Source organism: Podarcis muralis, chromosome 10 (genome assembly GCF_964188315.1).
Source record: "Podarcis muralis chromosome 10, rPodMur119.hap1.1, whole genome shotgun sequence".
NCBI lineage: Eukaryota > Metazoa > Chordata > Lepidosauria > Squamata > Lacertidae > Podarcis > Podarcis muralis.
The window spans coordinates 47,189,953-47,206,857 of record NC_135664.1 but is presented as its reverse complement, the minus strand read 5'-3'; the positions used below and the strand labels follow the sequence as shown (position 1 = coordinate 47,206,857).

At 42.5% G+C, this 16,905-nt stretch overlaps 1 protein-coding gene and 2 non-coding genes across 3 annotated transcripts; all 3 read right to left on the bottom strand.

The window, feature by feature from the left end:
• Nucleotides 1–2,705: 2,705 nt before the first annotated feature.
• Nucleotides 2,706–10,351, bottom strand: RPL3 (ribosomal protein L3). Its single transcript, XM_028746146.2, has 10 exons — nt 10,211–10,351; nt 8,983–9,175; nt 8,161–8,329; nt 7,180–7,315; nt 6,237–6,423; nt 5,671–5,831; nt 4,599–4,700; nt 4,135–4,230; nt 3,410–3,529; nt 2,706–2,804 (listed from the first exon to the last, which is right to left on the bottom strand). Exons 1-10 carry the CDS (start codon nt 10,211–10,213, stop codon nt 2,760–2,762), a joined length of 1,212 nt encoding a protein of 403 aa, XP_028601979.1. The 5' UTR covers nt 10,214–10,351; the 3' UTR covers nt 2,706–2,759.
• On the bottom strand, nt 6,018–6,110 carry LOC114606077 (small nucleolar RNA U83B). Its single transcript, XR_003708772.1, has one exon. It is a non-coding gene; the product is annotated as a small nucleolar RNA U83B (small nucleolar RNA).
• On the bottom strand, nt 7,316–7,368 carry LOC114606078 (small nucleolar RNA U82P). The gene has a single exon (XR_003708773.1). It is a non-coding gene; the product is annotated as a small nucleolar RNA U82P (small nucleolar RNA).
• Nucleotides 10,352–16,905: the final 6,554 nt, after the last annotated feature.

Here is a 16,905-nt window from a genome sequence, read left to right as displayed (position 1 = left end):
GATACTTCTTGGGGTTCTAAAAAATAATGTGAGGGAACCATCCTCCTCAGAGGAAAACTGTTTTTGTTTCTTAATTAAGCTTTGGAAAGTCAAGCCCTACCCAGCCACACAGAATCCTACACAGAGGTGTGAGGCAGATGGACATGGTGTGAGGAAAACAGCCTCGTGGGCCAGATCAGGACCCTGTGCCAGCACACATTGGGGCCACAGGCCAGACACTCCCTACCCCTGTGCCAGAGTAACAGCCAATCAGTGCTTATTTTCAAAGATTAAAAGTGCTGGGGTTCTAAACACGCCATCCTGAAGTCTCACTTCTGACTCCTTAAGCTCTTAGCTCCCTCCGCACATGTCAGGAGAGCAGCTTACAAAGATGGCTTACAATCTAAAAGGCAGAACACGACAGGGATTGGTTGGGAGAAGGGGGGGGAAAGCAAAAAAAAACCTCAGGGGACAGTTTTTTGTTTCTAAGTTCTCATACCATCCAGCTAGAATGGAAACCATTGAAGTTACCTAACTGCACTACTGCATCCATAACAAAATAAATCACATGAGAAACCAAGTTACCAAAGGTGTATTTAAGTGCACAACTATTTGCTCTTTGTCCTTGTTCCCAAATCTCCGATCTTGAGAACGAAACCTCTTGCCCACAGCAAAGTCCTGGTCTGTGACCTCACTTGATTGTTACCTGTTGCTGTGGCGACTGTGTCCTAAACATGGAAGGCAGAAACTGAAAAGCTGGTTGGCGGAGAACGCAGGCAGTTCAGCAAGAGCAGAGACCACCACCTACTGGTCCATTCAATTATCACTTGAGTGGCTGCTTTCAAGGACATTTCCTATATGCAAGGCAATCAGTCACATTTGAGTTCCCTGAGCTATTTTATATTGAAGCTTGGTCACTGTGGAAAACAGGAGATGCATTGATGAGGGCATTGGCATACATACCCCTTAATGATTTTTCTTGCTGCTGTTTTGCCACTGTAATGCGCTGTACTAGATGCTAAAGTCGTTCATTTTTAATTAAAACTTTCTGCCATGCCCCACATGAATATTTGGGACCACTGGTGGTCCACAGACCATATCTTTGGGCAACACTGGTCTATAGCAAACCTGATTCAAATGAGATCCAGTTTAGGACTCAAATGAGAAACATCCTTTATGTTCTTACACATTCCCACATTCCTGAGAGAATGCCCATAAACTGTGCATTACAGGAAATACTTTGCTACCTCCTCACAGGGTTGTTGAGAATCGTGGGAATGAAGAGAAACAAGTATGCCACCTTGAGGTGCTGGGAATATAAACATAAATAAAAATAGTAATGCTTTCCTAAAAATGCGGATTCCACTGGTATTATTATTAAATTTGATAGCATTTTGTCCTAGCTTTCTTTGAAGGCTGCAGCCAGAGTTTTCGTCAGGTGGATTTCTAAATGTGTCAGGTGGCAGCGCAGAGCAAACCTGGAGAGAAATTGAGATATACTGGAATCTGAGCTTGTCCATCACCTCACACCTCCTGCACAAAGCCTCATCTTCAATTATAATCACTCAAATCCTGTGGTTCAAGTGAACTGCAGACTCTGGAAAAACAGACCAGGGAGCAAGGGATGGTGCAGGTGCAAGGCTTTTATGTATTCAAAGCAGCGAAGAAACATGAACCAGGCTATTTCTGTTTGTGACCCTCCCTGTACATCTGGGTTAGAAATGCAGGTAGGTTCTCCTTCAAGAGTCCTGTGTATTAAGGAGCTAGAGTTGCTTAGCACAGGAGTGGGGAACATCGGGCATACAGGTCAGTCTTATCCAGGGGATCATCCATAGGGCCAAGGAGGTTGGGTACTGAATCCTGTCAATAAGTGCTGGCAAAGCAACCCTATGCAGCTGGTAGCATTGCACTCTCCGCTCATCACCTGGAAATGGGAAGATTCAATCCTGCTGGGTGCTGCTTTGCTGGTGAAGGAGACCCCTCCCTACTGCATGTTAGATGATGTAGGTGGGGCCACCAACATTGCATAAGGAAAATGTCACCCAATACTTCACAGCAGTGATGTTCCCAAAATTAGTGCACCATCATGCAGACAAAGCATTTTGGTTTAAACCAGATTCCTTTATGTTGTATACCTATTCAACCGAAATTTCCTTCCAAGCAACCTTGGAACAGAGTGTACTGGACAACCTACCTTGCCTCATTTTGGAGCAGTCCTAGTGTGTGGCATTACTAAAGGAATGTACCAGTCCCGACAGGAAAGATTTGTGGTTGCCGTAAAGCGGAACATTGTATTATGAGAAAAGTGGGGGTGGGGTTTGCATATAAAAGGTGCCCGGTTCAACCAAGGGTATTTCCAGGCAGAATGGAGAAGGCCTTGTGAAACCTTGCTTGTCCATGCAGGCAATACTGCCTTAACACAAAGGTCTGACTTGGTCTAAAGGTAGCTTCTTATGTTCCTATCTTATTTCAAACTAAATTTTCATTTAAATTCATTATTCGAAACCAACTGTTTCTAGGAGCAGATGCTTTTACACTTGATTCTGTGTTAAGTTTGCTGCCCATACATCAGCAAGTCTACTGAAATGAGGGTGAATCCGCCACATAGCATCCTGTCTTGCAGAAGAGCAATGCTATATAACATTTTAAAACCCAAGCAATTATCACAGCCCACCTAAAGACCAATTACATTTCTATCATTCATAAAACATGAAGCAGACAGTGTATTTGATATTTGTAGCTTTATTATAAGACTACAAGCCAGAACAGCATTCCAGAAATTAAGCGGTCTCTTCTTTGGCAATGCGATCTTTCTTGAGTGGTCCCTGCAAAGAAAATAGAAATGTGTCAGTCTAAACAACAGGAGATCCATAATCTCAAGACACATCCCAAACCATTTAACATTAATTAACAGGTGGATTTTTTTAAAAAAAGAGACAGAAGCCAATAGACTATGGAACACAACACAATTGTTAAAAGTCTGCTGCCACCAACTGGCCACAGCATATAGCAGTTCACTAGTGGACTACTGGTTACATTCCTAAGGGACCACTTAATGCTTGCTGGTTCTGGAGATTCCCAAAAATGCTAGACAAAGTGTGGTCAGCAAGATTCTTATGTGAGCAACTACTGTTGTGCCTTAACTGCAAATTTGGAGTAGGTAAATGCACACAAAGGTCCCCCAATTGTATTTGAATGTACTAGGGCTGAACTGAGACTATGCCAATACCATTTAATCTATTTACACATGCAAGAGCTGATCCTAATCCTGAACCATTAGTAAGCCTTTTCACACACCTTCAAACAAATTTCTGTGTTGCCCACTGTTCAATTACATAGGCATTAAAAGATCAATTCAAAACACCATTTTCTTAAAAGCAGATGCAGCAAGTAGCTTATATACTGGATACTAGAAAGGAAGTGCTCTTACCATGAAAACCTTCTTCTCCTCAGCTGTCTGGAAGCGGCCATGACCAAATTTGGAAGTGGTGTCAATAAATTTCAAGTCAATCTTCTCCAGGGCCCGACGCTTGGTCTGCACAAGCAAGGACTAGGGGGGAAAGGACATAGAGTAAGGCCGACTGGCAGGCAACTGCAAAATCTCAAATGGAAAGGGTTAAGCGATGGAAAGCCAGTAATTCAGAAACATTTTTCTACAGCTCTTCAAGCTTCACTACTACATTGTACTGCAAATTCTAACGCCCCCCACCCGCCTGGTATGTGGCTTGAATAACAATATTAACTTTAGATCTCAGGCCTGCATTCAACCACTGTGCATAATGTGCCATTTAAGAAGAATTTAGGCCTGATTTGCCAATACATGATTATGGCCTAACTATATAGACAGAGGTCAGCAGCCAACAACCTGAGGATTGTCCCTGCTGGAAAGCCTGGTTGCTGTATGCTGTTCTAAGAATGTAAAGAGGCCCATGAGCAATAAAAGCCCTCACACACTTCTTGGAGAAGCTGATCTATTGGAAGCAGTGTGCATGCCCCCATTTGCTGTTTTTAGTGTCACAATCTGGTACAGAAAATGCTAGCCTTCTAGCACCCTGACATTATTGGAGAGCTTACAATATTCAAACAGACAGCTACACCACCTCATCTAGCAAAGGAAACTTCAAAGAGATCAGTCACCACCCTTCCACTGCTCACCTTGCGCAGAGTGAGAACTCTCTTCTTGGTCCCAACAACACAGCCTTTCAACATGATAAAATCATTGGTCACTTCACCATAATGGACAAATCCGCCCTGTGTGAGAAGAGCAAATAAATGTGTATGGCAATTATTTAGTACTACATACCACCAATATTCTGAATTCTGCAGTTTCCTCTCAACCCCCAATGGGATTCAGAGGCCAGAGATTTTAATGTCCAGCCAAAGCAGAAGGCAGAACTCATGGCAAACTATCACTGAAGGGGTAAAAGGTGGGGGAGATGGTTTATGTTGAAGTGAATGGCACCTTTAGGAACTGTTAAGAGGACAACTTAAAACTAAGAGCACTGAAGGTTACTCTATGCCTCCAAAATGCAACAGTGGCAAATCTTTGAGGGACACACAGGCTTCCACTCAATGATGTTCTACCCAGACCCCCACATTTAAATTTGAAAGCCACTCACCAGAGGATTAATACTCTTGTCAGACTGATCATACTCTGTTGAAGCATTGTTTTTGATCAGCTTGCCATCCTTGATTGTGTATCCTTGGCCAATCTTGTAGATCTATGTGAAAAACAAAAAAAGGGGAGAAAGAAATGAATACTTTTCAACAATGAAACACACAAAAAAAAATAACACCAGAGTTTATGAATCTGGTGACACCTGGCAACTCACAGATCCCTACTATAGAGGTCTAATTTCCCATTATAGGTTTTGAGAAGGCAAGATTCTGAACAGCTGTAGGTTTCCAATGTTTCTTGCCTTAATTAACCCTAAACAAATGTAAAAAGACCTTGTCACTCAAGCATGTCAAGAGTGATTGGTGGTGACCACAAAAAAAATAATCCTGGCTCAAAAGCCACACAAAGATTTGTGGCCCACCAATCAGGACATACCTCTTTAAAAAACCTTTAATTTCCCAGGAAGTTGCAATCTTTGTATTAGCTGGTACACTGGTATCTCCTACACGTTAAGCTTATCAATGTTTCACTTTGGAAAGTTATATTTATAAGCAAGTTGTACCATTACAATGCTTGTAATCAACTGCAGTGACTATCTTTAGAACTTGCAATGACTCATAACCATTTTAAGAATGCACTCACATATTTACAGTTGAGGGGGAGGTAGAGATTGGCCAGCAAGTGACATTACTGGTATGGAACTATATTGTCCCAACTGCTCAACTAGGACAAGATTTCCATATAGAATTTTAGCAGAATGGGTTGCTCTTTAGTGAAATGCTGCATTCTTATACAACCTGCAGTGCTGTAGGGCAAGTGGTAAGTGAAGCGGACACTGTTGTAGAAGAGCTTGGCACAGAACTTTTTCAGTCATGGGCTCAAATCCAGCTAAGTAAACCAACCTCTAATAACACCACAATCTCTTTCTACCCACCTGCCGTTCTGCAGTAACATTTTATGAACACAGAACACATTCAAGCTTCAGCTGGAGTGGATTGTTGTTAATATTATTATTATTATTATTATTATTATTATTATTATTATTATTATTATTATGCAAAGCACATCCATACCTTCTTATTGATTTCTGTGCGGTGATGGTACCCCTTCTGACCAGCTCGAGCCACAGAGAAGGCCACACGAGCAGGATGCCAAGCACCAATACAAGCCACTTTACGCAGACCCCTGTGAGTCTTACGGGGCAGTTTTTTGGTGTGCCATCGGCTGGTAACACCTAAGAGGAAGAGACATGGAACTTGTTAGAACTACTTAGCTCCAACATCTAATTGACTGGAGCCTCAACTGTGTGGGAAATCACTGAAATGTCTTCCAGACACGTGAGATTACTATACTAAAATAAAGGGATCCTACAAATGACCACCCTGAAGTGACCAAACCCTCTCCTCCCATTTCTTGCAAAGCTGGTCTCAGAAGGAAGGCAGCATGGAATGACTCCTCATGGGTATCGGGCACTGCGCCCAGTGCATATTCCATGATCTCATCACTGAACAGCCTCTTGCAAACCAAGAATATTTTGCCAACCCTCTTTATGCCAAAGCCAAATAAACTACATAGGATGTTAAGGACACTCCCTTAGTAGTTTAATCTTTGACATATTGTTGACTGGGAAATAAATTACCTTTGTACCCCTTGCCCTTTGTGACGCCAATGACATCAATCATTTCATCCTGGCCAAAGACAGTCGACACGGGCACTTGCTGCTCCAGCTTCACTCGAGCCCAATCCACCTTCTCAGCTACAGTGCCACCATTCACCTGGATTTCCATCAAGTGAGACTTCTTTTGCCGAAGCGGAAGCATTCGCATCTGAGATACCAAATAAAGAGTTAATGCATTGGTTGTGGCAAAATGCCTAATCATGTTTGCATTTTTTCAGTATCAATTATTATTTCTAGCTCAATCAATCCAAAGTGAAGGATAATTTAATGCTTTTACAAAAAATTATGTTTGCAACATTAACCAATGACATAAATTTCATCCAATGCCATCATTCTCCTTGAGGGCCTTCTGAGCCAAACAATGCATTTTAAAGGCTGTATCAAAGGACCCCACATTTCTTTTCTGATGCATTCATCAACAGCTCATTGCATATATTAGAATCAAGACCCTTCACAAGTTAAACAAGAGCCTTTAGACAAATTATTGTAAAATAGCCAAATTATAAAACCTTTGAAGAAATAAACTATATTGTGGGGCAGCAAGGTTTGACTGAACTGACAAAATCCTGTATCCTTCCAGTACTTGCCACTTTCTGGTTTTCAATATTCCATTAAAAGGATTCTGAAAGGCTTATAAAGCATCGTCCAATTTTTCAGTCACAAAGCTGTATTTAAAAAGGGCTAAGTCAAAGGGTTGAAAGATAGTAAGTGCATCATGGCACAATAGCTTCTAGGTAAATATTACATCAAATACCAGGTGCAATGAGGCCCCATTTACTTCACAAGACTTTAAAAGCACTACCAGCCAACTGTTTAATCTGCTATTAGCAGATCTTTGGCCATTGACATTAAACTATCTGTGAATTCATATGTGCTTCAGGAAATAGGCAAGGCAAGAGCTCACCTGAGTGTGAGCTATGACCCTGATAACCTGGCAGTACTTCTTCATGCTGTTGAAGTCCTTCTCCAGTTGTTTCTTGCCTTCTTCATCCTGCCACTTCTTGCAGTACTTGGTAAAGGCCTTCTTCTTGGACTTATGCCTTCAAGGAGGAGCAGAGCAGAGATGGGGATTGGCAGAGCCCTTCATCAGCCCACCCAGAGAGGTGGTTGAGTGGAAGAAGCTGCCACAGGAATCAGTTTTGGCTCATTGCTGGCTTCTAAGGAGCCTTTTCCACCAGCAAGCGGAGCCTGGAGCTCATCAAGCAAGGGCAAGACTGCCAGAGCTGAGCGGAGCTGCCATAATTTCATACAAAGAACATTAATATGCACTGCACAGAACAGTAATTAAGAAAATGTATTCTGCCTTAGAAGCTCCATTTCTACTTCATAGGGTTAACTTCACTTTACTCACTTATAGCTTTCCAATCTTGCCTTTTAACACCATAATGCCACTGTTACCTTCCTAACATAAACAACCACAAATCTTAAAGGGCAACTTTTACATTTGCATACCTCAAGTTCAGATATTCAGGAAGGTTACCGGTTATAGCACCCTGATTAACATGAACATGCCACACTGTAAGGAGGAGAAATCCTTCCCAAGATCCATGTTAAGACTATACCAGGAGGCAACTCAACTAGAAATTTGTTGCCACCAGGAAAGAAGTCATACTACACTCTCCTAAGATAGCAAACTACAGTCAGTGCTCGACAATCAGCAACAAGCACCAAAGGTGATTTTTTAATGTCCGCCCGTCGAGAAATCATCATCTGTAGTGTTCACATACCCAAGAGGGTATCATAAAACTGTACCCCCTTAGTGCAATATAAACTGAGTTGCTGCCAACTCAGTTCTACATAGTTCTACAAGAGAGCAATATAATTGGGGCTAACTGTTCCTGCATCTTCCTAACTCAGGGAACTTTAGAATCTCAGCCATAATTACCAGTTCTTGTAGAACCGACGCTTGCACTCATCGCTGATATGCTCGGCAAAGATGGTCTTGAAGGTGCGAAGGCCACGGGGAGTTTCAACATAGCCGACAATCCCCACAATCACCATGGGAGGGGTTTCCACCACAGTAACTGCCTCAACAACTTCCTTCTTGTTGACCTCTATGAAACAGATAACAGAACAGATGAGCACTAAAAGATAGCAATGAGCCTAGTTTATATAACTGAGGGAAATTAAAACATCATCCAAAAGCAAGCTAATCCTTCTGTTGTCAGGTTAAAGGCTAACATGGGGCATATGTGCTGTCCTGAAAAGCTAAAGGAGTGCATAAGGTGAGGAATAGGTGCAGCAACAATTCTTTTGCCTGGTCTTTTCAAACACAAATAAACAACAACCCTGGTGATCAGAACAATCCACTTCTTTCTTCTGCCTACTAGGAATGATAGCGCACATGGACTGGTAGTGTAGAACAGCAAGTCCCGGCTCATACATACTCCATCTTGGCTATGAAGCAAGTAAACTCAGGCAAGCTGCTGCCTTCCAGCCTCACACCTTCATCTAAAATAACAAAGCTAATAATGTCACATTGTAGTAGTATTGAAAATTATTATGTGAAGTGTCCTAAAGTACAGTGGTACCTCGGGTTAAGTACTTAATTCGTTCCGGAGGTCCGTTCTTAACCTGAAACTGTTCTTAACCTGAAGCACCACCTTAGCTAAGCGTATGTAACCTGAAGCGTATGTAACCCGAGGTACCACTGTATATCAATGCCAAGTATCAATTTAACTTCCCTCCCAAGAGAAGAAATACATACTGGAGCCAGGTCTGTCAACTTCACGGACAATGTGGGTCATGCCAGCTTTGTATCCAAGAAATGCAGTGAGGTGGATGGGCTTGCTGGGGTCATCTTTAGGAAAGCTCTTCACCTTGCCTCTGTGCCGACGGCTACGCTTGCGAGGCAGAAAGCCCAAAGACCCATGCCTGGGAGCTGAAAACTTGCGGTGGGACTAGAAGGGAGGCAAAGACATTTTGCTTAGTAGGAGACAGCTTTGCAAGTCCTCAACCTCAGGGTTCTTAGGAAGGCAAGGAAATGCTCTAAACACCCTGGGAGAGAAACTTCCCTTGCCCATAATAAATCCCTTGGGAGCAACACTAAAGTGTGCTTCTGTTGTGTACAGTAATGCAGTGCATGCCAAGCAACGTGCCTAGCCTGTTTTCCTTGCAAGGTTGGCAATACTACATCTCACACAGGTACACAAGGATCACAATGTTGCATTAAATAACCAACCCACCCTATGAGAGATTTCTATAAAAATACAGTCAGGATGGCTCTTTTATAGTTAACTCTTCAACCATAACCGGAGATAATGGAGGCTTTTTGTTTTTAAGACAAGAGCATAAAGCATTTACTAAGTACAGTACAACTTGTCCCTCCAATAAAATAAAAAGATTATACTATAAAAATAAACTATCGCCCCTCAGCCCCAGCCAAAGATCAGGGATAGAAGCAGCTGGAGCCAGCAACATCCGGACAGCCACACGCCCTCCCATTCCTGCATGAAGAGCCATGGCAGACCACGCTCCTTGGTGGAACTGTTCTAGTCAACCACATGCAATGACCTGACAAAATATGTTCAAGGCGTTTTAGCAAGGGCGATGCTACCAATGCACTCCGGAATAACAATACGAATCTTATGCACGTCTACTCAGAAGTAAGTCCCAATGGGGCCTTCCGCCTAAGTATGGAATTGCTGCCTACGTAGCTATAACAAGTTTCAGCAATTTCAAGACACCCTTTCTTTAGATGAGGTAAGAGATGACGGCAGGCAACCTCACGTTAGGCCAACTCAGCAGCTATCGGGAATGAGAATAGGCCCAGGACCCCGTTAAGGAGTGAGGCGTATGTAGCACCCAAATTATTCTCGGTATGCCTTCAACAAAGACCCTAAAACGAGATAGACCGGGATTGAGCACGGCCGGAATCACCACTGACCCGATGGCAGCGGATTGCATGTTTCCCGCAAAGCCCAACTACCACCTACCATTTTGTCTCCGAGCCGATGTAGAAGGGAAGTAAAAAGGCGCGCGTGCGCTATTTATCCCCTTCGCTTCCTAGGCGTGCGCAGACGCATCCAGTCGATACGCGTGCGCATGCGTTTCCAAATCGGTCCCACGTGCACTGTAATCATCTATGCGAAATATCGCGAGGAGACAAAAGGAAACGATAACTTTTTTTTTTTTTAAGTAAAGGCTACGGATGCCGGGAGGGTTTTGCATTCCTCCGAAGATGCGATTTCGCGTGAAGGACTGCTTTTCGAGAGGTCCCTCATTAAACTCGTGCATGCGTACGAGGAAGCAAATGCCATCTTTTTAATGGGGGATCAGGGAGGGGTGTCTCTATCTAGTCATAATACTGGAGGTCGGAAAATTGGGCCCTAAATTTGTCTATGAAAGGACAGTATTATCAACGACGCGGGAGTCCAGCATAAACCTATATTCCGCCCCCCCCCCCCAACAGCAGTAGGATGTACAAAGCAGAAAAGATGGTGTTAGTTTGGAGGCATCTGTTAAAGTTTGGTAATGGCTGAATATGCAAGCTTTCGGGTTCCATAGATCTCTCCAGCAGCCCCTCTTCCAAGTCGGAAGAGGTTTTTCTCAGAACCGCTTTGTGGTTTTGTTTGTTTATTTACAGTCATGTGATATACACATTTTATTAGGTATAATAAAGAGGAAGGAGGAGACTGAGGAAGAAAATTACAGTATTCCTTACAGAAAATCCCTTCTGCTTCCCTGCACTGCTGTCACTGATGCTCAGGCAGCTCTGTGCTTTTACTGACCCACAGAAATTGTACTGAGTATGGCCCATCTCTTTCCAGCATCCCCAACACCCAAGCACACTCCAGCTTCTTATCTGTGAACTTAGAATCATAGAGTTGGAATAGACCACAAGGGCCATCGAGTCCAACCCCCTGCCAAGCAGGAAACACCATCAGAGCACTCCTGACATATGGTCAGGACTTCCCCCCCACTATGGGGTTGTAGCCTGAATCCTGCCCATTAGAGGGGTTTTTTAAAGCTCATGGTTTGGAAAGGCTGGAGCTCAAGGTAGCAATCCCACCCCAGCATAACCACACTTAGCCCTCTTTCTGATGCAATCTACTGTGGTGTCATCATCACCCAGTTACATAAGGGGAGTCCAAAAACAGATGGCTCAAGTCAGAAGAGGCAAGGCAAAGCAAGGCAAGACATTTGTGCTGGGATGAGCATGGCCTTGCTTCTAAGGGGTCAACATTAACAAAATGGCAGGTGAGAAGCGGGGCCTTCCATTTACCAGCCAATTGGGAAGCAAACTGTGATGTACATGGCGCAGCTGACTTTGAGGCTGCTGCCCCAAACCCAGCTCATGCTACTCTTCTACTTTATGCATTACCTATTGGTGAAAGTCTACATGCCGCTATTGCGCCCCTTGGCCACCATAGTCAAGCTAGTCTTCTGTTGGGTCACTGTGCAAGTGACTGGGATCTTCATCTTGTGGCACTGCAGCCTAAAGATGTTACGTGCCATGCATTTAATTCTCATCAGGAAGCTCTGGAAGGAAGTGCTAGTCCCAGCACTTAAAATCCTATGGCATTCTCGGGCAGCTGCAAGGTACTTGTGTTTTTATTTGGCTGGTGTCTTGCAATGGTGTGCTGCCAAATGGGCTCTGGAATTGCTAGGGTTCCTGAAACAAAGAAGTCTGCCAGCTATTTTATCTACAAGGCACCAGCTGCACCACTCCATGAGCCCCTTCCTCCAAGAAAACTATGAAACCTACCAGACAGTGTTGCGACCAGTCATGAAGCAAATTATTTTCTCGCTCTTCCTGGGATTGCTTGATGGAGTTCAGGAAGCTTTACAGCTGACAGCAAAAGTAACAAAATGTGCACTGACCCTGCTTTTTAACTTGGTCAGACCCACACTGAGTTCAGCCTGCAAAGCGAAGATCTTAGACCACATCACCAGTACACTCCCACATCCCTGCATGTCTTTGTGCTCCCGTTTTGGGGGCCCTTCGTTTTCCATCTTAAAGGACATACCACAGACTTTTGCTACACTAAAGTTTGTTGTGGCCACTGAACACATAACCAGTGGGCCAGGCAAGTATGGTTTAGATGGCACCAATATTCCTCTGCATGTGAGATTCCAGACCAACATCAGAATGAGGAATGCTTTTGCTATGCAAGAAACAAGTGCAACTTTGAAGCAGGTGAAGGTAGTCTGTGTGCTCTTCATTGCAGTCTATCTTTCCGTGTTCTACAGTGTTGTTAAGGCCATTATAAATGGATAGATTAGACAACCTCTTTTATGTACAGTTGTTTTAAATGGTGAAATGTCCTTTCTGTAGCAACTGCACTCGGATTTTATCCTGGTCACTGTGATGATATGCAATAATCCAAAGCTAATTTTGGGATACAGGGGCATATAAACTTCAATTCCATATTTATGTTGCTCATGCAGCTCTGTACCAAATAAGGAAATGTGAACTAGTAAGTGCCTAGGAATCCCAAGAAGAAAATGTGCTTCTGAAAGTCAAGCCTCTTGAGAGTTGTAGTTCATATCCTGACTCTGATGACAAACTATGATAATGGTGGTAATAAAAGTGTGGCTAAATGCTTAATGGTGAATCGTTATGGCAATTTGCACACATTTTCTGGTCTTGGAAATGTGAAATGCAGTCTGGGAAATTAGATAGATGGGTCTAAGAAGGTAGTACTCTTTCGAGAAGTTGCATACTCTGAAGCAACAATTATTATGACAGCACAAACGTTATTGAAAGCAGGGAGAACTCAGGTGACAGTCTTAAGCTTGGGAGTCAGAGGATCGCACTGTCAAAATACACAAAAATATGCAAGACTACCTTTCATCATATCAAACTTTTTGTCCATGATCTGGCCTGGTGTTGTTTACTCTGCCCGGAAGTGATTCTCCAGGGTCTGGGACAAAGGTTTTTCACATCACCCTGCTACCCAATTTTTTGCTTTCTTAAACAAACACCCAGAAATGCCAGGAATTCAGCCTAGGACTGAAATCACTTCAATATATTTTATGGGAAGTGACTCATAAGTGGAGTTAAATAAAGAAATAGTCTGAATCACCCAGATGTCTCAGGGTCTGTAATGTTTGAAACCACTCCAAAACACTCTTTGCTGGGCTTAAGAGGAGGGCAGAAGGTTAATCACTAGTAGATCGTCAAGGGTTTCTGACTCCCAATGGTTTGACAATATTGACCCTCCAGAAGCCCCTTTCCCATGCTAAATGAGGCTGCTGAACAAAGTTTTCACAAATGCTGTGACCAAGCAGTAACATTTCCTATTCATTTGTATGCAGCTAGGGAGAATATTACTATATTTCTATGCTGCCCTTCCTTCAAGGAGCTCAGGGTGACTGACATACATGGTGTCCCCCATCCCTCTTTATCTTCACAAGAACCCTATGATGGAGGTTAGAGTGACTGGCTCAAGGTCACCCACTCATAGGTGAGTGGGGTTTTAAATTGGGCCCAACACTCTTCATATTTACACCACACTGCCTCTATTGAATGTTAGACGACCACAGTGGGTGCTTCCTCCACAAATAGTCATGGCTACCTGAAGAGAGAAGAGTTGGGGTAGCTTAGCTAGATGTTTGAGAGGGAGAGAAAAATAAGTTCTGGTATAATTTGGTCCAGTTCTCTGGGGGAGTTGGAGTGGGTTCAGGTGGGGATGGCAAAACCCGGATCCCTATCCAAGTTTTTCAGGCACTGACAGTATGACTTCATTATTATAAATATTTCATTTTTCTCTCCTGAGTATGATCTAACATTCTGTAAGAGGCTTTGCACAATGTGATGCCAAATCTGACTCCATCCTAGGCACGTTACTGTCATGTGCTTCTGTAAATATTATCAACTGGAGGTGGAGAGAGCAAAAGAGGAAATGAAAAAAAGCATGGAGAGAAACAAAGTTGCAGGAGTCAAGACAACAGGGTTATCATCTTTACACATAAAATATACACAACAGTGTAACATTATCTTCCTCATCCTGTTTGGTAGTGAACAAAAACAGATGTGATAGAAATCAGCAATATCGCTGTCTGTTGTTGGAGGTAATTGTGTTGACTAATTTAAACCAGATTTTTTGGGGGGATAAGGTGCTATGTATAATGCTGGCTAAGGAGATGAGAACTGCAACCTGAACAGGCATTAAATTGAGAACAAGAGGATGAGTGATGAATTATTAACTCTTCTTTTCACGAATGCAAGGTAATGTTGAATGCAAGGTGTGCTCTCTTAAGCCTGTGCAGATTGACCACTTTGAAGCCACTTTTCTAACCAAACTTTTAATTCAATCATCCTACTCTTAGCACACATACAGATTTATATCTTATATTTTGAACCATTTTGTTATCAGTTGTCTCGGATGGCAAAGATTAAGGTTTTTCTTTAAACCAGGCATCCCCAAACTCGGCCCGCCAGATGTTTTCGGACTACAATTCCCATCATCCCTGACCATTGGTCCTAGAAAGGGAGTATTCTAAGTAGCATAGCTCAGCCTTTAACCAGAACAATAAAGCATGTATTTTACTAACCACAAAAACAGACCTGCCAACTCTTTTGCTTTGGCTGGTAAACACCTGGTTTTAAAACTAATTTCTCCCATTTGAGAAAAGGAGATTATTTTTCATTTTTGGGGGGAAGCTAACTTCTAATTAATTTTAAAAAGTGATCTTCAGTGTTTCCCTGTCTTCTGGTCGGTTTCTGCTGTGAGACTGCTCCCTAAAAGAATGCTGTTGTCCTCTAAGTCTAAAGCAAATTGCCCAAGAGCTGAGCAAATAAGCACGCACTTCAGCATGCTTGCACAATATGAATCATAGTCGCTAACTAAATTCAAAGACTGTGCAAATTGGTTGGCTCTGAAAAATATCTGAATTAAGTTATCATTAGCTGGACTTTAGTCAGAGCCTCTAGTAGCTGAGCAGAAGAATGTTTCAAACTACTGATCAACCTTAAATCGTATCACATGCCGGCTTGTAGTATAGGCCCTGCTGCTGTGTATCAACAGCAGCCTGACATGCAGACATTTAACAGGCAAAGTTTCCCCCTGTTAGTGATAAATCGGGGGGGGGGGGGGATGGATTTATGTGTGTCATTATGCTATTAAAAGCAGAGGATCTGAGCCAGTAAAAACTGGCAAATCTCTGCAGGGGCCACATCAGTTTGCAAGACAACAAATTAAGGTCTTTACTTAATACAATTTTTAACCACACATGGGTGTAGCCAGGATTTTTGTTGGGGGGAAGGCTTTTGTTGGGGGGGACAGAACCTCAGATTTGTATTGTTTTGTATTGTTTAGTAGGGGCAGCTGCCCCCCTCCAGCTATGCCCATGTAACCCCAATCAGGTTGCACATTGTATGTATAACTTGACAAAGCTGCCTTTCTGAAATTCATTATTCTTTTCTGAATGTAACAAGATTGAACGACTGACTCTTTCCTGCAATATCCTTTTTGCTTTACAGAGTTTCCATTATGTGCATGGCTTACAAGTCAAACAAAATATCTCTTTCCTATTAATACAGTCTCTAACATCAGCTAGAAATTGTCTCCTGAGTGTGCCAGTGGGTGACCCATTTCATAACGTGAAGGCATGCAGAAAAGTATTTTTATTGGCAGCTCTAGAGCCATTGAATTTTCATGTACTGAAGACTTGCAGCACTTGTTGGGTCTTTTATTTCAGCGGTCTTTCAAAGAGCTGGTGCTAAGCTGGAGGATGTAAAAGTGCTCTTGTCTTCTAGATGTAAAAGATAGATGTATTTATTTTTAATGCTGCATGACCAGAATTGGCAAACTGTTTTTTCCAAGTGTCTCAGCAAGTACATGCTGAAACATGAAACAAAGTCATCAGAAGTTTAAGCAGCATTGCTGAGCCAAAGCTAATCTGCCCTGCTACATACAGACATCATGCTGCTGTCATAGGCAAAGATGTACAGGACAGAGTCTGTGACATCAGCACAGGAGAAAAGCAACACACAAGCATGCAATGCCAAGTACCATACTTTTTAAAAATAGAATAGTTTAACAAGTGGGTTTTTAAAATCTTTGATGAAAAGTGAATATTTAACTTACTAAACAGGATTACTCTGTAACTCTCCTTTTCCAAAGAAGCTCTAGTTTACAGACAGCACTATAATAGCACTAATAATATCCTGTTCATTTACTTGAGAGCAAGTCCCATTGAATTATGGTGAACTTACTTTTGGAGTAAAAATGCAAAGGATCAGGTTGTTAGGTGGAGAGACCCCAGGTAGATAAGGGAATTTCTTCCTGTCCCAAATGAAATAACCCTACATAGCTGTTCCTTGTTTAGCTTTCAAGCCATTAGGAATATTATTCAACATATGAACTGGTGTTTTTCTTCAATATGGGGTTAGTTTTATGAATTTAGCCAGTGTGGGGTAGTGTTTAGAATGCCAGAGTATTCAGTCATAAAGCCCTTTGGGTGACTTTGGACCTGTCAATATCTCTCAGCCTAAACTACCTCACAGGGTTGTTGTGAGTATAAAATGGAGAAGGGGAAGTAATATGGCATCTTTTAACATTGGGTTAAAAATGTATTAATAAATAAATATTATAAGCACACACTGCACTACAAAAAGCAGCTGCATGAAAGAAAATCAAATGGTGTCTCCCACTGGGTTCAGGGGGGGGTTACGTCTATGTAA